At 38.7% G+C, this 22,400-nt stretch overlaps 2 protein-coding genes across 2 annotated transcripts; one reads left to right on the plus strand and one right to left on the minus strand.

Annotated features, from left to right (window-relative positions):
* The first annotated feature begins 3,364 nt into the window (after positions 1–3,364).
* LOC107561131 (cysteinyl leukotriene receptor 2-like) lies at positions 3,365–5,197 on the plus strand. Its single transcript, XM_016245498.1, has 2 exons — positions 3,365–4,230; positions 5,092–5,197. The coding sequence occupies exons 1-2, from the start codon at positions 3,365–3,367 to the stop codon at positions 5,195–5,197; spliced, it is 972 nt and encodes a 323-aa protein (XP_016100984.1).
* Positions 5,198–7,066: 1,869 nt separating this feature from the next.
* LOC107561132 (MORC family CW-type zinc finger protein 2A-like) lies at positions 7,067–20,943 on the minus strand. Its single transcript, XM_016245499.1, has 25 exons — positions 20,775–20,943; positions 19,544–19,715; positions 18,937–18,990; positions 18,780–18,814; positions 18,593–18,661; positions 18,393–18,483; positions 18,186–18,294; positions 17,949–18,108; positions 17,562–17,673; positions 15,698–15,823; positions 15,469–15,548; positions 15,040–15,122; positions 13,558–13,643; positions 13,440–13,443; positions 11,989–12,140; positions 11,755–11,887; positions 11,589–11,675; positions 10,738–11,031; positions 9,960–10,247; positions 9,241–9,301; positions 9,017–9,155; positions 8,749–8,925; positions 8,576–8,669; positions 8,277–8,465; positions 7,067–7,740 (listed from the first exon to the last, which is right to left on the minus strand). The coding sequence occupies exons 2-25, from the start codon at positions 19,609–19,611 to the stop codon at positions 7,672–7,674; spliced, it is 2,760 nt and encodes a 919-aa protein (XP_016100985.1). The 5' UTR covers positions 19,612–19,715; positions 20,775–20,943; the 3' UTR covers positions 7,067–7,671.
* Positions 20,944–22,400: the final 1,457 nt, after the last annotated feature.

Genomic DNA, 22,400 nt, shown 5'->3' on the forward strand with positions numbered 1-22,400 from the left:
TAGGGCTGAAAAAGCATTCACCTGTGCTTAACTTATAGTGATGGTCTTATTCTCTTGGGGGAGGTGAACACAACTGAGAGACCATTTTGAAGGCTCAGGAAACCTTTGCAGGTGTTTTGAGTTGATTAGCTGATTGGCATGTCACCATATTCTAATTTGTTGAGATAGTGAATTGGTGGGTTTTTGTTAAATGTGAGCCAAAATCATCACAATTAAAAGAACCAAAGACTTAAACTACTTCAGTCTGTGTGCATTGAATTTATTTAATAAACGAGTTTCACAATTTGAGTTGAATTACTGAAATAAATGAACTTTTCCACGACATTCTAATTTATTGAGATGCACCTGTACTTTTAAAGTAGATTGATGGATGGGCTTTATGCCAACACTCAAAAGCACACATTAGAGGGCTTACGTGTGGGATGCAGGACATACTAACAAGTGCAACTTAGAAACATTGCACTAATTTTAAGTGTTCTTAATTTTTGTATTTATGATATAACCTGCTAAACGGGTTTGCTAATAATTTTGGAGGAACAGGAATCTTATGGATGTTGGGCCACAGAGTGCCATCTAAAAGAATGAAAAAATTGTCACTGAAAAAATTACATTTTGATCTTGAGGTTTCTGTGACTTTATTTCACACATGTCCATGTTTTCTAAATGAAAAATAAAATGATTATCACACTTTAATTTACATAAGTCCACAAAAACAGTAGAATAAAAAAGGACATTCTCTTTGGATACACAGATTTAGATTCACAGGGAAAAAAATCATCAGTCTTATAGCTTGCACTTGACACAGATGTCACAATCACAATATAATCTTGGCACTTTATATAATTTATAAACAAGTCAGTTTCTAAGAATGTAAAATTAAAACGCATAAGCATTAATACATTTGCCCTATAATACTACTATTTCGTCAAGTGGGAAAAAAAGGACAGGGACATGAAACTTGAAATTGTGTGTTTAGATTCACAAATGTTTACTGAATATTCAAATATATATTTTTAAGTATCTTAAAAGTCTTTTTGCTTGAGGTTTGTTACATCACTGCTACATCTTGTCTACAGTCTTCTCCACATTCTGTGGGTTCACTCTGAGAAAAGATGAAATAACTTTTGCCATAATATGTCAAACATAAGAGTGCAACAGAGAAATTGTAAAAGGTTAAATCTGCAAGAGCAAAATTATGGGAGAAAATATGGTCATAAGTGAGATTAACCTGGAAAATCAGGAAAAAAGAGGGTGGCACAGTGAGAGGCCTTTCTTTGCATGTTATCTTGTGTGTCTGTGTGAGTTCCCCCACAATTCTCGTTGCGCAGGTGAACTGGACACTGTAAAATCGCCCATAGGTGTGTGTGAATTTGTGTGCGTGTCTGTGTGTGATCTGTTCAGGGTCCCCCGACTGGCCCGAGACGCTGGGAAAGGCTCCAGCCCCCCGTGACCCTTCAGAGGATAAAGCGAGTTGAAAAAATGGATGGATGGATGGATGGGAAAAAAAGAAGAGGACTTTACTGAGCAAACCCAACAAGGCCTGCTGTATGTTTCATGGACTCTGGATTTCATTGATTAACAAAAGTAAAGATTTCAATCTGCATTAAAAATGTCATGAATTTTCCAGTCATTCATCATTAAGGATTTCATGTATCAATATATACAGATATAGCTGTTTACTGTAGAAAGACTTTACAAAGATTACATTTTTATTTTCAGGCTTTCAAATTCCTGGTATTTTCAGATTTCCTATGAGCAACTGTATGTGTGAGTGTGTGATAGATTTACCCTGTACTCTTGTAGCATGCTATTCTCCAGACTTTAATCATTATGGTGCTTCTGAGTGCAGTACAGCCTCTGATGTACAGTAATGGTGTGATGACTGCATTGAGACGCACCAAAATGTGCAGAGGGTCTGTGCCCTCATTTCTGAACGTATAGCACGTAGACCCCGCAAAATTACACACAATAACATGAAGGAAAAGGGGCAACCACGCGGTCAGAAAACAGTCACTCAGACACGTGCTGAGCATGTACATGAAGCGGTTCTCGTTGCGCAGGGATCTGTTCATCACGATGGAGACAAACACGGACACGTTGATAAAAATGATGGCTGAGGTGAGAATTATATTCTATAACAGTTCCTGGAAACTGTTTTCAGGCCTTTTTTCCATTATCTTTGCATAATGGGCGCACATACATAACCAAGATTCCCAGATGGCACACGTACGTCTGCAAGACGTCTGTTAAAGATCGCTTCATCTGGAAAGCATCTGCTGTGTACAAACATCTGCTACACTCTTAAAAATAGAGGTGCTTCACGATGCCATAGAAGAACCTTTTCATCTAAATGGTTCCATAAAGAACCTTTAACACCTGAAGAACCTTTCTGTTTCACAAAAGGTTCTTTGTGGCGAAAGAAGGTTCTTCAGATTATAAAGAGGTAAGAAAGAGATGGTTCTTTAAAGAACCTTTGACTGAATGGTTCTTTGTGGAACCAAAAATGGTTCTTCTATGGCATCGCTTGAAGAACCTTTTGAAGCACCTTTATTTTTAAGAGTGTAGACGTCTTTAAGATGTCCGTTTTACATCATAAACATCTTAAAGACATCTTCTAAACATCTATTTGACATCTGATAGGAAACGTCCTATAGACGTATTGCAGATGAGCAAACACAAATAATATGTCTTGCAGATGTAAATGCAGACATCGAACAGACTTCCGGTGTAATCGCTTCCAGTTACTTTTAGCTGTAAAAATGGCTTGTTAAGTTGCACACTGACATTTCTTGTTATATTATTTTAATGATTTGTCATAATTATACACAATGATTTGTAGCGCAAATTGTTTTATTTACTGCACTCTCTTCCATTTATTTACATATAGCCCCAGATAGCACATGTACGTCTGCAAGACGTCTGTTAAATATCGCTTCATCTGGAAAGCATCTGCTGTGTATACAAACATCTGATAGGCATCTTCAAGATGTCAGTTTTACATCATAAACATCTTAAAGACATCTTCTAAATGTCTATTTGACATCTGATTGGAAACGTCCTATGTAGACGTATCGCAGGTGAGCAAACTCTAAAAAATATGTCTTGCAGATGTAAATGCAGACGTCAAATAGACATCTCTGTGATGACTCTGGCAGTTTTTCGCGTTGCAAAAAAAGATGTAGGCCTACAGATGCATCAAAAACAGCACGCATGCAAATAAAAATCTCCTGTGCAAACTATTCCCATTTGACATTATCTGAGCAATTCATCAATGTCAAATTGCATTCTTATGGGACTGAGCCGTATCTACTTAAACACCCTTTAACCAGCACCAGTGTCCTCTCTCTACTGAAGGCACATTACAATGCTCACCTTTAACCTAACCGTTCCACTCTCGGTTGACTTTTCGCGTCCTGAAGATTATTTGATATTTCTTTTTCATATCCTGTTTGCCACAGGTTCGTCTCAGCTGGCAGGGTCAGTAGTCATCGGTATCATGAGCACCAGAGCCCTGCGCTGCCAAAACCGCTTCATCTTCATGTTAAACACCAGCATCAGTGACACTTTAACCGGCTGCTCTGTCTTCTACCTCGGCCTGTTTGACGTCCAGGAGGGCTATCCGTCCCGGAACGGCACTTATTACATTTTACCATCATTTCTAGGAGTGAACGTGTTGACATTTGTGTTTGCACAGTTTGATAGATACCTGGCAGTGTGTCACCCCTTCTTCTACAAGCGGTGCATCACGCGCAGGGTTGTGATTGGCGTCTGCGCGCTCTGTTGGATTTACACATATTCAATTCTAACTGTTCAAAGCGTCGTGCCAGTTGCATTCGCCGCTCAAATGAACGCTTTTGGGGTCATAGTCCTGCAGGTGATCGTGGCCGTCAAAGTTTTAATGACCATCAAACTGTACATGATCACGAGGTATCAGCTCGGCCGAGAAGCACCCGGCAGCGACAAGGACAGCAAGAAAGAATCGTTACGCATTATCGTTTTTGTGGTCATTTGTTTTCTCATCTTGTGGGCTCCGTCTTTTGTGAACATCTCGGTGAAATATGTCACTAAGAACGGACTGAAGTTCAAAAATGAAGCCACGAATCTTTTCGCGATCATGGCACGGTTTAACGCGCTCAGCACGCCCGCGCTGTACATCTGGGGCAGTCCGGCGTTACGCGCGGCGGTCTGGAGCTCCGTGTGGAGCAAAGTATTCAAGAGAAGAAAGACAAGGTTTATTTCTGGGTCTAGTTGTACGCAGGGGACATGGTAATGGGAAATATGAGACTGGAGGGGAAGAAGTAGCCTATTGTTTTTCTCTAAGAAACGTTGCGCCCTCATGAGCACTTGATTATAGTTTTTTTCCCCACAACAAAAGTTTGGCGAGCGAACGCCAATTTTTCCCAAACGAACACAAAAGCATTGCAATATACATTTTCCTCCCATCTAATTTAGTTTTTACCCTCACCACGTCCCTTTAGGTGTTCTGCGTAACTGTGTCATTGAATATAATAAAATGTTCAAATGCATACAGACACCTGTTAATAATATTGTAATGTAAAACTTTTGTCAGTGTAGTACTAAATTACAGTCTAAAATGGTTGATACATTTCCTTCAAAGTTAACAAACATTATATGTAATAATTAGACAGATAAGAAGTTACACTCTAAAAAAATGCTGGGTTAAATACAACCCAGTGCTGGGTAAAATAGGGACAAACCCAGCATTTCGGCTGTTTTGACCCAGCGGTTGGGTTACTACCCAAAAGGTTAAACATTTAACCAAACCGCTGGGTCAAAACAGCCCAATTGCTGGGTTTGTCCCTATTTTACCCAGCACTGGGTTGTATTTAACCCAGCATTTTTTAGAGTGTAGCCTAATGTGCATTCAAAGAGGGTAAAAATCTGCTCATAAAAATGCCCCCATTTTTTACAATTAGTCTCAGAATTTTTAACTCCACTGTATGACAATCCTAGCATCACACATTTTACCACATTAACCAATCTGTTAAACATTTCTTTTATTATTAATAATTTAATAACCTGAGTTTTGCATACCGTACCTAATGCCTTTGTGTCTGTCTTTTAAAACAGGGTTGACTATGATCATATGAAACCCAGAAAGGGAGGAGAGAGAATCCTCAGCATCGCAGAGAGCATCAGAAACATGAGCATCCAGGACTCTCCAACTATCTGCTGAAATGCTGAAATGATCCAAGCCATTACAACAGAGCAGCTAACAACATAAAATGCCAAATTTCACGTCTTTTCACAATACATGTTCTCTTCAGTTATATGACAAGATTCTTATCAGGATTTTTGAAGAATGTCTGATTGAAGTCTGCAGGTCAATTTTTTAATGACCTATTTTATGGTCGCCCGTGATTTTGCTCAAGTAAGACATCAACATCTTTTATTGATCCTGGATCAACATTACTGTCCAAAAATACAGACTTAACCCAATCCCTACCCCTAAACCTAACCTCACCCATAATTCATTCCTAAAATCAGAGGGAAATGATAGCTGATTAACCAGGGTGTAGAAGCACCTAACCCTGATTGTAAGCCTAAAACTGATATTTCCTGAAAAGTTATCGCTCAATTCTGACAAGGATGTAGATCCAGGAACATGCTGTACTTGGTCAAATCATGCTCACCCTATTTTATATGGTTGGTCATACACACGTACAATCTCTATATGAACCGAAAACCGAAATGTAATGTTTTAACAAAAATCTTGACCTTGGCCGTTGCCCTGATGGCACACGTCCATCACGAAGTGTCTCGTTTTCATTATTCTTGATTTCTCACAAAGCATGCTTTTTCTGGGTGAGCCGGCGTGAGAACTGCTGAGCTAACAGTCTCATGAACGCACAGCTGTGTGCAGAAACCAACAACAAAGGTCAGGATTTTTGCTAAATAATACATTCAATTTCGGGTTGCTTTTAACCAAACCCACCACTCCCAGCAAATTAGCTACAAAATAAAGGGTAACTTCACATATAAAAGGAATATGAAAGGAAAACAATGTATTTTAACAATTAATTGTTAATTTTATTGTTAATAAAATTTCATCAACCACAATTTTTGATGATTCATTTAATAAGTAATTCGCCCAAAATGTCACAAGGATCCTTTCTAATATTTTCCCTTCTAATTAAGCTGTGGGTAACCTCTTCCGTAATGTTTTATTGTTACTCATATCCAGGGGCGCCGCTAGCAATTTTGGGCCCTATGAAAGAATATGAGGTTGGGCCCCCTACCGCACCAAACATACACTATATTGCCCAAAGTATTGGGACACATCACCAAACACCTGTGACTTGCACATACATATGGACAAAAGTATTGGGACACCCCCTTCTTTAGAAGAGAAAAAGGCACTTCCAAAACTGTGGCAACATAATTAATATATTTAAAAATGGTATTTCCAGTTTTGGAAGTGTCTAAAATGACTGTACACATATGTACAAGTCACAGGTGTTTGGTGAGGAGTTTTTGGCTCAAGGTCTACATTTAAAGTCACACCAGATGTGTTCAGCTGGGATTAGCACTTTGCTTTGTGCAGACCAGTCAAGTTCTTCCACACCGACTGAATCAATCAAAAAAAAAAAAAAAAAAACTCATGGGATCTATCATTTATAAATAAATTTTTCAAATTAAGAACGATGAATTTCGGTTAATAATTGACCTCTGTGAATGTTTACAAATGTAAAAGGACATCTTTTCTCCATACCTTTTATAAAGATATGGTATATATCAAATAGATGTCATTACATTCAATTTCAACATTCCAATTAAATATATTTACACTGTACTAGCGGCTATGCAAATTACATTTACAACTTAAAGTCTGTATATTTAATATAGGCTATTTTTTTCAGTTCAGTGAATTGTTGAATGCATTCATCAATTGAATAAAAAAAAAAAAAATGAATGTACAAGTGAAGACCATAATTGGAAGCCCCCCCCCCCCCCCACAGACAAACAGAATCATAAGACCACATGTACATCCTAAACTTTATTGGACTGTTTTAATAAAACTTTTTTAAAAATATTTTCAGATATAAAGATGAAGACTAAATACTGTAACTGAAGAGGTTAACAGCATCAGATCAGTGTTTATTAAAAAAAACAAACTGAATATCACAACCACGTACATGGAAAATTAAATGGGAAGTAACTCAAAACTTGAGAATTCGGATAACATAGCAGCTAGTTAAAGCCCATTTTCAAACTCATAATGTCAAACTGATTGGAAAGGAATCAATGCGAGCTGTGAGAACAGCTGCGGACTCGTCCATGAAATCGGGTTGACAATGAAGTTTTACAACACTGAGACCTTAAAACACAGCCAACACGAACTCAAAACCTTCATGTAGAGTAAAACCAAACAAAGATTTCAAACTGCAGGTTCTATGAACCCCTTTGAATCTCTCATCACCTGCGGCCCACAAGTTCAATCTGCTCCAAGGCTGAGTTGATGGCCTGAGTGGTGTTTTGAACCAAAAATTGCGTTGAAGTTGGCAATGAAGCTCTTGCTGCATTGTTACAGTACAGGGATGGAGATGTGGCATCCGACCAGCAATCGCCAGTCGACCGTCAGAACGCTTAGAATGCACGAAACACATGTAGAGAGTGAAAATGAAGGTAAAACAGAGGAGATGCAGTATTTCACTCTCCCTTTGTGACCAAATCCTCAATGTAGGCATCCAGCTCATCGTCATTGCTGATCTCAATGTCCTGTGGAACAAAATAAACATGAACAAATCCATGTGAAATTGCCAAAAAAAGAAAAAGAAAAACATTCTTGTTCCGTTGATAATTCTAAACAGTCATTTAAACTAGTGCTGTCAAACAATAAAAATTCTTTCAAAATGCGTGATTAACCGCATCCAAAACAAAAGTTTTTGTTCACAAAATATATGTGTGTACTGTGTATATTTATTATGTATATATAAATACACAAACATACATGTATATAGTTTACAAATATTTACATTCAAATACAATTTATATTATATATAAATATTAATATTTTTCATAAATATAAACATGCATGTGTGTGTATTTATATGTACATCATAAATATACACAGTACATATGTAAACAAAATCTTGGATGCGATTAACTGGGATTAATCATTTGACAGCACTAATTTAAACTCATTAATTCTCCTTGACACAAAATCAAAACAAATAGCAAAACTGATTTATACAGGAGTGTTGTTATGCGTGTAAATGCAGTAAAGTGAGTGTGTGTGTGTGTGTGTTTCAGACCTCCTGGACTTTCTGCAGAAGAGCGACGATGTTGGTTCTGAGTTTGCGGAGTTTCTCCTCAGATTCCCGGAGTTTGGCTTCTGCCCCGCTGCTCTTCTCCTCCACGGCTCGTGCCCGTGACTCCGCCCGAGTTTGGTAAGAGTTACACAAACTCTGCAGGCCGGCCTCATACTGCTGGAAATACTCTTTCTGCAATTCATGAGACACTCAATTAATACGTGCAAGCACCCAAACTATTTAGGTTTGATATAAATATCTCTGAAGGATTCTGTGTAGCAGCAACGATGGTCTGTACTCACGATGGGAAAGGCCACAAGGTCCTCAGCACTCATAGTGTTCACAGAATCTTTAGGGATTCGGAAATCCGGAGGGAAGAAATACCGTATCAACGTCCTGTGCCAAACAAACATGGAAGGTTCAAATACACACAAAATGCACATATTATTATCAGCAGAAGAGACCACAAACACACCTCATCATGGTCACAAGGCCTTCTGTGGTCTCTCTGCTCGGCCCGCTCTGAGTCGTGTCAGGCTCCGCAGCGGTGGGCGGAGTTACAGACCGTGCTGGACCCTGATTGGTGTCTGGACTTCGGGACTCTGGAGAGGCGGGACGCATAAGACGGACGTCATCGCTGCCCTTAAACACCCTGAAAACAAACAAATTACAAAACATTTTAAAGTCGCAATGAAACAGCAGTAGCGACAGATCTGTTTATATGTGTGTGTTTGTGCATGTACCAGCGGTCTCTTGGGGTGTTCATGGGAACATAGTCGAACTTGACCTTCCAGCGTACGCTCTCCTTTCCTGTCTCTACTGCGGTTACGCGTCCAGTGAACCACTCGCCGTTCACCTTCGCCTCCACCTGAATTCCTTTATCTACAACACAGTTTGTTAGATCTATAAATTATACGCCACGATGGGACACATCCCTTTATAATGTGAAACAATATACATATTTTACCTTTCTGTGCATTTTTTGTTGCATCTTTCTTCAGATCTTCATTAGTGCTATTTGTGATAACCTGACAAGAGAAATTAAAATCAATTAAAACTGCTTAAGAGGAATAATTCACCCAAAAATGAAAATTTGCTGAATATGCACTCACCCTCAGACCATACAAGATATGATGAGTTTTATTGTTAATGGGAACAGATTTGGAGAAATGTAGCATTGCATTATCACTTGCTCACCAGTGGATGCTCTGCAGTGAATGGGTGCCGTCAGAATGAGAGCCAAACAGCTGATAAAAACATCACAATAATCCACAAGTAATCCACACCGCTCCAGTCCAACAGTTAACATCTTGTGAAGCCAAAAGCTGTGTGTTTGTAAGAAACAAATCCATCATTAAGGCGTCAATCAAACATCTAAATGATGGATTTGTTTCTTACAAACACGCAGCTTTTCTCTTCACAAGATGTTAACTGATGGACTGGAGTGGTGTGGATTACTTGTGGATTATTGTGATGTTTTTATCAGCTGTTTGGCTCTCATTCTGACGGCACCCATTCACTGCAGAGCATCCACTAGTGAGCATGTGATGTAATGCTACATTTCTCCAAATCTGTTCTCATGAAGAAACAAACTCATATAATACAATTTCAGGTCATTTTTGGCTGAACTTCCTTTAAGTGTGTATTAATCGCAGTTTCACTCTGGTAACGAGGTGTGAATGTTACCTCGGCGTTGGCCTGTTTAACAGCTGCTGCTGGCGTTTTTTTTCCCACTGCAGCTTTCCCTTGAGTCTGAACAGACGCCACCATCTTTGATTTTTTGGGTTGAGGTTCATCCTCGTCTGATGCACTGTCTTCTTCCTCCTCCTCCTCCTCCTCCTCTTCTTCTTCTTCCTCTTCCTCCTCTTCACTTTCTACTTCCTCTGCATCCTCCTCTTCCTGGACTCTACCTTTCTTTATGTTTCCTTTCTTGTTGGTTGGAGTTTGTTTGCTAGAAGTCTTGGCGGATGGCGGCTAACAGAAAAACCACATATCAGTTTGTTGTGATATTTTGTGTGCACAAACACGATCAGCGTGAAAGCACCATATGTGACCCTGGACCACAAAACTAGTCATAAGTGTCAATTTTTCAAAAATAAATAAGCTTTCCATTGATGTATGGTTTGTTATGATAGGACAATATTTGGCCGAGATACAACTATTTGAAAATCTGGAATCTAAATATTGAGAAAATCATCTTTAAAGTTGTCCAAATGAAGTTCTTAGCAATGCATATTACTAATACAAAATTTAGTTTTAATATATTTACAGTAGGAAATTTACAAAATATATTTATGGAACATGATCTTTACTTAATATCCTAATGATTTTTGGCATAAAAGAAAAATCTATAATTTTGACCCATACAATGTATTTTTGGCTATTGCTACAAATATCCCCCAGCGACTTAACACTGCTTTTGTGCTGCAGGCTCACATATATTTGAGTATATAAGACTACTTACTGGAGTAGCGCGGCTCTGCGTGGCGCTTCTGCGAGCTGGTGTCTTTGTGGGCGGCGGTGGGGGCAGGGCTACAGGTTTGGCAGCGGATTTTGTTGCCTTCGTTGCAGGAGCTGGTGATGATTTCGCTTTGGATGGAGGGGGAGGAGCTGGTGGGGTCCGGGTTGGTCGTGAAGGAGGCGTTGCTTTAGGGGGAGGAGTTTTTGCTATCTGTGGCTGACTGACAGCTTTTCTGACCACTGCGGGGAGAGGTGGGGATCGTGGGCGGAGCGCTGCTCGCTGAGATGAGCGGGTCGGCTATTAGGGAAGATAATTAGGTTAATTTATTTTAATATAATAAAATAAAACAATGCATAGCATGAAACCTGTCAAAAACATGTCTAGGTCACATTTACCTTCTTCAAAAAAAAAAAGAAAAAAAAGAAATTGATAACCAAATTCTGAGAAAATATAGTTTGCATTAAGAAAAATAAGCCTACTTTTAGAACCATTATCTTCATTAAAGAAGCATATTGTCCCCTCTAATTATCATACTGTAATGTGAACAAAATATATATTATATAAATTAAGTATTTATACGTCATGGTTTAAAAAGAAATCAGTATTATGAAAAGTTTACAAGTCCAGATGCATTATGGCACTGAGAATTTGGCCAGAAAATGTGCTTAATTTGTTTAAAAATTAAACAAAGTCTTATAAGTTTGGAACGACATGAGGGTGAGTAAACTACAGAATTGTCATTCAACTATCCCTTTAAATGCGATACAAATAATTCAGATTTTTCCTCTTGATTTTGAGGAAAAAATATAACCTAGTTAATTTTTGTGAGATTTATCCAGATGCAGACACTGTACCTGAGGCGTGCGCTCTTCTGCAGGTTTTGTACTGACATCTAGAGGGAGCCGTTTTATATCTGCTGCTGATTTTATTGTTGTGCTTTTCTGAATGAGGAAAAACGAAACATTAATTTACACAAAATGAACACAGAAAGGCTCGGAAGAGAACTGAGATGATGGACACCTGCATGGACTCCAGTTTTTCTTGCTGCTGACGGATTTTCTCAGACAGATCTTTCTGTTTGTCGTCTGATGACTTGATGTCCTTTTTCAAAACGCCAATGGGCAAATTCTGCTTCTGCTCAGCCGCATCACACCTACCAGAACAGATCAATAACAAACAAAGGAATAAGTTAAAAAAAATTTTTTTTTTAAAGTCTTGAACTGCTAGACTGCTTCTGGCATCTAATTTCCCAACCTGTCCTGGGTTCCGTCTGGGTTCATGAGACACACCCAGCTGTCTGGGTAGCGTTTGTCCACGGCATCCATCTGAAACGGCAGCGTCCGCCACTTCAAACACTTATCTACAGGAAGGAAGATTGAAAACATTAAGAAATTATATTTGTACATCTTGTGAAGAGCTCATTTTTTTCTGTTATCGGTATCGGCCTGATAAGAAAATTTGGCCGATATCTTAAAGCCGATAAATAATGCATTATTTCCTTCAGAGACACTTCAGATGCGCGCTGTTCGTTTGCAGCCTTTTGTGCAATTGTACGTTGTAATATTGTGTTTATTTGATGTATATCTGATTTATCTCATATAGAATGCGTTTGGTTAAGTTAAAAGAGCGCTTCAGTTTACCGGTGATCGTCTTTAGCTCAGCGCACGCAGCTCAAACAGCAGTGCACAACATTAATAACTATGATTGGGAATGTCGTGTATATAACATTCTAATGAGAACATTATTATAATAAAACGTTGTGAATTCTATGGGTTTAGTTGTTGTGTTTCAGCGCGTTGTTATGGGAAGAGCGCATCCACAACAGGATCACACATTCTGACTATAGCATGCAATAACTGCGTCATTTGTCATTTCATATATAAGTTGTAATATTATGTTTATGTTGTATTAATATTAATCTCAGGATGCATTTCCTTGAGTTAAATAAGCTGCCAGCAAAACGCTTCAGTTTACCGTGTTCATTCAGCTGTTTAGCTTCAGCACGTGCAGCTCAACGGCTGCTATTTAAAACAGTGGTATTAATTTGTTACTTTTTCAAAATCATTGATATATTATTAATAACAACAACCACTTGTATTTTTCTCTTATTATTTTCATCAACAGTATGGTTTAGTAATTAAAATCATTTAATTATTGTCCGTGCAGAGGCTATTCCGTTTTATTGATCTGTGGCGCATTCATTTTGATTCTTTACACGTGTAATGATGTCCAGTGACTTGTTTGCATTATTTATGCATTATTTTATTTATTTGTAAGACTTTTTTATGACTAAATTTGGTAATGGGAGAGTAAAAATATTTTTAAAACGTACACCGTTCAAACTAGGCTGCTTATGTTGAAGTGTTTGGGATGTGGCTTTTAATGATGAGACCTTTTTTGTAATCAGGCTCTCAAAAAGTATATAACAATTTGGATATAGATTTATCTGCCAACATATCGGTTATCGGCTTTCAAAAATAAAGAATAATCGGTTATCGGTATCGGCCAAAATTTTCATATCGGTGCATCCCTAATATAAAGGTGTTTATGCAGTAGACCAGGGGTGGCGAACGTCGGTCCTGGAGAGCCGCAGCCCTGCAGAGTTTTGCTTCAACCCTAATCAAACACACCTGAACAAGCTAATCAAGGTCTGAACGGTTACTAGGAAGCTACAGGCAGGTGAGTTTTAATTAGGGTTGGAGCTGAACTCTGCAGGGCTGCGGCTCTCCAGGACCGGAGTTCGCCACCCCTGCAGTAGACTAAAGTCAAATTTTAAAAGGCATTTTTTTAAGAAGTCATAGTGTGTTTGTGGGTGCGGATTACTTTTGTTTGGATGCATGGATGGCTTGTTTTCTTGTAGCTTCGGCACGTAACGCCACAGCCGAATCTTGTGCCTTCCTCAGCGCGGCCTGAAATCAGCGACAGAAAATAAAACACATTTATGAAAACCTGCACATCCAACAAGCACATCTAAATTGACATTTAATAAATTAATTGATAAATAAAACTCAAGAAGAAAATGTGAGTAGTTCTGTTCAAAACTCAACATCGTAATGCAAAGGTGATGTGGGTGGTTGCCAAGGCTATGCTGTTTCCAAGGTAATCGGAATGTTTTTGTTGCAAGTATGTTGCTATGCTGATGTTAGAATGTTCTGGGATGCGTTTCCTGAATGTTTCACAAATGTTTCCTGAAAATGTAGGAACTTTGCCGCATGTGCGACATTCAAAGCGCATTGGTTAGAGCTGTTGGTAATGACATTAAGCAGGTGCTGGAGTGATAGCTTCCGCTAATTCAGTTCGAGATCTAATTAATGTGAGATTACCGCTGTACATAACGAACAGTGCATTTGAACGGGAATTTTCTAGAGGGACATCTATCACCGTTGCACTCGCGTCTCGCACCTCGCACAAAAGAGCTGAATGTTTAGAAAGCCATGTAAAATTAATGCAAGTTCAACTTTGAAAAAACATATCTCGAGACTTTATGGGGGCGGTTTTTCCCCATTCCACTGCAACTCGTGTTTTTAAATGAAAAATGTACTGTGTGTGATTGGCTTTCGGCCCTTTGTATTAAACTATGCATACATACATGATGCTGTTTTGTTTATAGTTGTTTAAGCAACTTAATTATAATTGGTTTATAAACATTATTTTAAACATTGTGCACTTTTTTCGCAGATAGTCATGTTATCTTATGCTTTGAAGAGACATGCATTAGTAATATTTTGCTCGATGCGCCCTCTTGTGGCCTCAGAAGAGAAGCCAAAAGCTTTTCTTCACCCTAACTGAAATTATGCATTTTAAATTCGAATATAATTCGAATTTTGATCATATTTAAGTACAAAATTCAAATTTAGTTTTTCAGCCATTTTGACAGCCCTATTTCACAGGTTTCCTTATATTTCATATTCCTTATATTCCAGAGGATCCCCAGAGCATGTACACACATGCACACTCTTCAAAAATGGCACTTGAAATCCCTTAAACGAAAAGGTATTGAATTAAAAATGTATATGAATGTAATGAAAGATATAGATTATATTACATGTTTGCTTATTTTGCTTAAGTGCATGACCTATTTTAGTCCTTACTAACATAAACTGTGCTTCTAGCTGTAGTTTATGGATTCGGGAAACACCAAATCCTTGAACTATGCTTTTGGGAACTGAAGTTGATAGCCCAGGTCAGTCCTTATTCATTGGACGTTCTTGTAATCATTTGCTTTTGTGTTCCACAGAAAAGTTGAGACCCTTGATCTATGATCTATGGTCTGAAGTGTGTGTTGGGGTGGCTGTGAGGTCTTACTCGGGCTTCTTTGGATAAGTCATCACCAAGCTTTAACTCCAAGGCACGAGCTTTACTCTCGGCCTCTCGTGCCTTCTCCTCAGCTAGAGAGGAAGTCAAACATATGCACAAGAAAAGACAAAGAAAAAAGGGACATAAGTGATTTGATTTTACAGCACAAAATCTAATTCTCTCACTAAGCATTCAGTCTAAAACCATTTACATTTCTTCTTTTGTTACAGTCTTTATCAAGGGAAGAGCTAAAAGAGGCATTTATAAACATGCCCACTGTGTGTGTGAAACTGAGCAGTTACATCCTCTGTCAAAACTTGTGGTTCAGTATCTGAAGAGGTTAAAAGCAGATATGGTCAGATAGAGATAAGCAACTTCCCTTAAATGTCCGATTCAAGTCCACTTTGAGATGTTTATGTGGACTGAGGTGAAACTCACCAAGTTTCGAGAGGTGATCTGCCTTCTTGACCTCCTGCTCCGCACGAGTTTTAAAGCGTGTTGATGTGTATTTGTACATCCTAGAAGTTGAAAATAATGCATAAGTTTACAAGAACTACTTAAAACATGTAAACTTTTTTTTATTTTTTTTTTTAAAGAAGTCATTTTGGTGTGAAAACCCCTTGATATATATATATATACTGTGAAACTGCTATTTTTTCATGTTTACCTAGGGTTATATAAGCAACAGGACAATCTCTTGGTTCTGACTTTGTGACCCTGAATGAAGATCCTCATCCTGGGGTCGATGTACAGGACAGCAGCATACGCACGGAACGACCTCCTCTCTGGCTTCCTGTTATCAACACAAAAGTATGTGTCAGCATCACCGAAAAACATCCAACACTACATTAACATGTTTAAAACCCATGCCTTATGCCAGCTCAAGAGAAACATCAGTTGGTTTATGACAATTCTGCTCTTGGAGGCCCGAATTCTTACTGATGCAATCTGGAACTTCATTAAAAATAAAGTTCATCCACTCTTTCCTAATGTTGGGATCAGAAGGAAGGCAATAGCTTGGCACTGAACAGCGTCTTGTTGTCTTCACTACATTCGTGAATCGGTGGGCGGGGCTAAACATGTAGTGATGTAGAAGCACGTTTTTTCATCTGAACAGATTTAGAGAAATGCAGCATTACATCGCTTGTACACCAGTGGATCCTCTGCAGTGAATGGGTGCCGTCAGAGTCCAAACAGCTTACAAACACGCAGCCCTTCCCTTCTCAAGATGTTAACTGATGGACTGGAGTGGTGTGGATTACTTGTGGAATATTATGATGTTTATTGTGATAAGCAATTTTGGTGTAAGAAAAAATTATGAGAACGTTGAAGATGTTTATTACAGCATAGCAGTGACAAAGTACATGTATTACTTTGGGTTCAACGGAGTCAAAATGAACCCTGAAACATCCTAAGCTCAAACCTTTTATACACTTACAGTTTACTACCCTTGATGTAAATGAAGTTGCTCCTGTTGTAACCGCTGTGACCTGTATGTTAATAAAATTCTCGGTGTCCCACACCCATTCCCAGTTGGTCACCATTTGCTCAGGATGTGATCATCCCAAATTATGTAGAAACAACATAACTGTTGACTTTCTTCTTCGCCATAATAATTAGGCATTTTGGGAATGGAGTATACTCAAACATCTATTGTGGAGTGGAATCTGGGTCGGGGCAGACTACAGTTTCTTACATTGGACTCTCATTCTGACGGCACCCATTCACTGCATAGGATCCATTGCTGAGCAAGTGATGCAATGCTACATTTCTCCAAATCTGATGAAGAAACAAACTCATCTACATCTTGGATGGCCTGAGAGTGTGTACATTTTCAGCAGATTTTCATTTGGTGTGAATTATTGCTTTAAGGGCACTTTCACACTATCACGTTTGGTGCGCACCCGGGTACTGAACCCGAGACTATTGCACTCGAACCGTGGCGCGGTTCACGTGAATATGAAAGCAACTCGGACTCAGGTGCGCACTTGTTCAGGAAGTAAAGTAACCTGCGCATGCATTTTAGCCGATTACAATGTATTTTCTTCAATAAAACTCATATAAGTGATGATAGTGTTGCTGATTTACTTTGGATTTGAGCGAGATTGAGCCTGCAGTGTATTCGTGTGTAGCATCTGCAATCAGAGCGGCAATTTGTGGTAATCCACAGTCTCCTCAAAATAGTCATCTACATGCGATGAACATACAGTAAACCCATATGTTGTTTACTCTGCTGCGCATAATTGCACCAAATGAATCAAAAAACACAATATATTGACCCACGTTGTTTTCTATCATACATTGTGCACGTTTGCGATGACGTAAGATGATAGCAAATGCACCGGGGTTCAATAGAATCAAGAGAGTGTGAAACCAGACCAATGCTGCGGGGGCGAGGGGGGGGGCATTCACACTCGGGTTCGAACCACAGCAAGTGAGCCCAGTGTGAAAACCACCTAATTGTGCTTACTTACGGTTGGTGCTAAGATCAACAGAAAGGTGAAGAACTGATAATTTGCGAGTTAACTCACACTCCCTCTACCGGCATCCCAGCCATCAGAATGTCCTGGTGATCTGTCTCCACATCCAACTCCGGTTCTCGGTTATCCATCAACTTCAAGTTATAAACTACAACCAGCGTACCTACAAACACACAGTACTCAAGATTTAACGGCCTCTGAATGCAAGACACTCTTATTGTGCAATATAACTCTTTATTTTCTTATGTTGAATGTAAGTCTTAGTGCAATTCAACTCTTTATTGTTTTGTTGTATGTGCACTATGATATATGTAAATTATGTTGCAGGGAAGCTATTCTAATTTCATTGTACGTGTGTATAATGACTATAAAAGGCATTCATTCACTCATAAGATTAGCCACAGATTATATTTTTGATAAAGTGCTGTAAAAACAAACCACTGGGTCCTTCGATCTTCTTGAACTGGCGGAATAGCTGCTCTTCATTCTTAAAAGGTGAATACTTAAAGATGAGTTCAGTCTCAGTAGCGTACTTCTCCGTGTCTTGAGTCAGAGGCTGTTGGGTCTTCGCATCCCAACTGGGTAACGGGACAATCACCTACGAGAACAGGCCAATAACTCTCAGAGGTCTGCTCTTCGTTCAGAATGAGTGATTGCCAGAAATCAACGTCTTACCTCGTCCAGACCCTCTTCCTCATGAAATGTTCGCGACAAAAACAAACACGTTAATTTGTCATCTTTTTTGGTCAAAAGGATGAAGTCCTTCCCAATACGCATGGAACCCCTAAAAGAGACCAGGATGTTTATGTATAAAAAGAATCCCCTGAATATCAAGACACGGGCAGTTTATTGGTTTTATGGGAGAAGTGTAATAATACTTACGACTTTAATCCATTTCCATACTGGCCAATGTGAGTGGACTCTGGGAATCGTTTGCTTGATTTGCCGAACTGGATGACATGTGTGGCTTCGCCTATTTAAAACATTTCTACGGTCATCACTGTGTTGTGTATGAGATGCTGTTGAATGGAAATGCATGCATTTTGTAGTATGAAGGGTTCGGTTTTCTTTGCTTTACTCACTGGGGTCCATTCCAGTGCCATCGTCAAGGAAACACAGCATAAACCCGCCTCTCAGATCCGGTCTCTTCTCTGATTGGCCATAACGAATGAATATGAACATGTATTGGGGTCAATTCGTTTTGTTTCTAGTACATATTTTTGCTAGTGTTGAAATGTATTTCTATAACTTAAAACTATTGTATCCAACCTGTATAGATGTCTATCCGTGTGGCATTTGCATCTCTGTGGACGAGAAACGGAGTGAATGTTCACTTCAGTGGTGCAAATCATTTTAATGATTCCACAGTATGATTTAGCATGTCAGTAATACTTGATAATTACTGACGGAAAAACTGTGTTGGTACCTTGAGTTGTCCACGAGTTCGGCTAAAGCTCCAAAAAGAAACTCGTGGGTTGTCCTGTTGGCAATAAAATAATTGGTCAACAACAACAACAAAAAAATGACCTTTTCCATCGCACTGTGTTACTTTTGTAGTTTATGGCCGATAAACGCAGACGTAAGTGTCAAGGTCGAGTTGTTATACAAGAATAATTCATATGAATGCATAGGAATGTATAACCAAAACATCATCCTCCCCAGTTGTTCTTTGGTGTTCAGTTCACAAAAACATATACATTGTCTGCACTGCCATTGATAGTCTGTGCATCACTTTGCTGAAAAATTTTTCATTGACAATGAATGACTTCTGGCCATATTGCTGCTGCAAGCTGCTCTGTAGAAAGTGCACATGCTTGAGAACACAGCAGCATAATCTAAATGCTTAAAATCAAGCACACAATCTCAAAAATACCAAAGGAATCCTTCCCAGAGTCCTCATGGTAGCCTGTTTCATGACATTTCTCTTATAGGAATGGTTTTACCAATCCCCACTATGGAAAAACCATGGCACAACGCAAGAATGTCACGACTTACGTTCACGCGCATATAAACACACTAAAATGGGTACTTACGAGTTTGTGTGCAGATATTCAAAGGTGAGCTGAGCTCGGTTTAATGAGCTGTAATTTGTGTAGGCCATCGTCTCCAAAATAAAACTAATTTATAAAAAAAAAGCTGATTGTATTCACGACTCGCTTCTACATTCTTCCCATATGATGAAAATCAAGTGTGATCGTTCAAAACCTAGAAAACAAGAAACAAACACGTCAGTACACACTATCTATCCATGGATCTACTGCAAAACTGTAGTATATCACCTGTTGACCAACTCATTGGAAAATGGAATATTAACATAATGCTTACTGGGATTTATATTTTTTATACAACAGTAGGAAACGTATTATGTCCCTTTCCTACAATAGTAGGAAATATGCAACAATACAAACACTTGCTATGCTATGGCTATGATCACATGTTGCGTCCAGCAACATTTTTTGGAAATTAATAGAGTTAGTTTACATTTTTAATTCAATTTTGAGTAAAAAGTTCCCTTTACTAGGGGCTGTCAAATTAACAAGTGCAAATAGAGATAAAAACGTAATTACTTCCAATGCATTCCTACAGGATTCAATTGCAATACATTGTGGGGTTCCCCGCAGTGTGTTATACTGTATACTGCACTTTGGCAAATGTTCTTGCATACTGTGCCCAGGATGCATACTACATATCACAAAAACAGTAAAGTACTGTAGCCTCAAATTGAAAAATATACATTTTATATAACTACAGCATTTGCCATTCTGTGTGCTTTTTCCATCTCGACACAATAAACCTTTAGTCACTGTAAATTATTTTTTTTTATATCCTTTCTTATTGTAGGCATGCATGATGCATTTTTTTTGCACATGTACAAACTTTTGCCATTTAAAATGATAATGCATATTTTCTTTTTCTGGGTTAAATAATGAACCGTACAGGTGAGCTCATAAATGGGGTGTCTCTTACTGCCCGTCCTTGAACTGACTAAATTCACAGACAAACACACGCCAGGCCAACCCATGCTGCAAGGCCCTTAAGATCCATGCAACAGCAGAGACTGATGATCTGCCAACACATTCATTCACTACACGCTCAAATTAGTATCTGGACTGTCAGATTTATCTCCTGACTCATGCAATGAAGCATGCACAGGAGCACTGGTCAAATAACTGCGGCCTGTCCATAACCAACCGTCTACGTTTACAAATCCAACAGCCTTTGTACAGTAACACAAGCAATTAATGTGATTTCAATAATGCAAACCATTTAACCACTCCTCGGCCTCCGTTTGATTTTATCCAACGGTTTCTGCCTGTTGCATGAAAAAAAACTACCAAACAGAACGTGTTTATTCCTTTTTCGTTCATAGAAAGCAGATGCAAGGCCTCGAATCGCTCCAGCAGCAGCTCTTTCCCTCGAACAACACGCACAAGCGCCGAGCACAGCTTGCCCCGCCCTCCTCGCCGCGCTCAGCCAATCGCAACGCCCTCTGCTTCATTACGCGCGTATGATTGGTTGAAGACGCCGTCGTTTAAGGTAAAGCAGGAAGTAAGTTTGCTGGTCCATGAAGGAATGTGGCGTGGAAAAACGCGGGGTGCTAATAAAGCACAACACGACTAATCGATAAGCTGACCTGCTGCTATTGGGTTTAAAAAAATCATATAAAAGGTAATAATCATACGACCACCTTTATCCAATATGAAACCACGAGGTATTATGAATTAAGTCAGGTTTTGTCAGATAAGTTGATTTTACTAATTTATATAGTTTGTGGTTCAAGCTGTACACAGTCTGTAAGCTTTTTAGCAAAACACTTCTGGTAAAAGGTGAAGGCTTACGATGAAAACTGTATGTAATGGACGAAGGGGACAAAATGTCTGCCTGAACATAAAAGCTGCTGCATCTCTTCAAACAGATACCATTCATTGATTTCGAAGTGTTGCAAATAGTTTTTTTTATACAACTGAACTTGGTGAGAAATCACACTTGTTTGTGTGACCAGACTGTCTGAGCCGCCCAAAATATTTTTTTTTAGCCAATAAGAAAACGCTGGCTGCTTTTTAAACGTTCGGATTGGCTGATGTTTCTCTAGGGGGCGGGGTTTGAAGAATATGTGTCTTTGAATGAATGGTGGGTGGTCTTATTCCGTAATATCAATATGATATCTAATTAAGTTTCAGATTTTTAAATTTTTTTACATTTAATAGGCCTAATCAAAAATGATGATTGACTTAGAATTTAACGTAAACATCACACAAGGCCAATGTAATACATTTCACATTTAGGTAAATTGTCAGTGTGAAATGATTCGAGATGATTTTTCTACGGTGGCCGAGAAGTGCTAAACAAATCACAATTCTGAAAACAAAAGAACAAATTACAAACGCAAATGCAAATCTAAAAAACAAAATAACAATTCAGAAAGCACAACAACAATTCAGAAAACATCATAACAAGTCAGAAAACAGAATTATAACAATTGACTTGTTATAATGTTTTCTGAATTGTTGTTGTGCTCAGAATTGTGTTTCAGAATTGTGATTTGTTTAGCACTTCTCGGCCACCGTAGAAAAATCATCTCGAATCATTTCACACCCGGGTTCGATCCCGCCTTTTGCCGAACTTTTTTTCTCTCCCTTTTCAAATCTCGTATCACATCGTAAAGGCATTTATTTTCAATAAAAATTAAGGAAATAATCAAAAAGTTGAAAATAAATTATCGGTTAGGGTAGGTGTAGGGAGGGCTTTATTGTACCAATAAGGTGGCATCCATTTAATAATTAAAATTAAAATGATAAATTACACTCAATACGTTATTATTGCATACTGTTTTATAATGTACTACAATACTGAACTGCAGATAATTGCCACTATTTGCAACAAGTAGTA

This window comes from Sinocyclocheilus grahami, unplaced genomic scaffold, assembly GCF_001515645.1.
Source record: "Sinocyclocheilus grahami isolate Dianchi unplaced genomic scaffold, SAMN03320097.WGS_v1.1 scaffold759.1, whole genome shotgun sequence".
Taxonomy (NCBI): domain Eukaryota; kingdom Metazoa; phylum Chordata; class Actinopteri; order Cypriniformes; family Cyprinidae; genus Sinocyclocheilus; species Sinocyclocheilus grahami.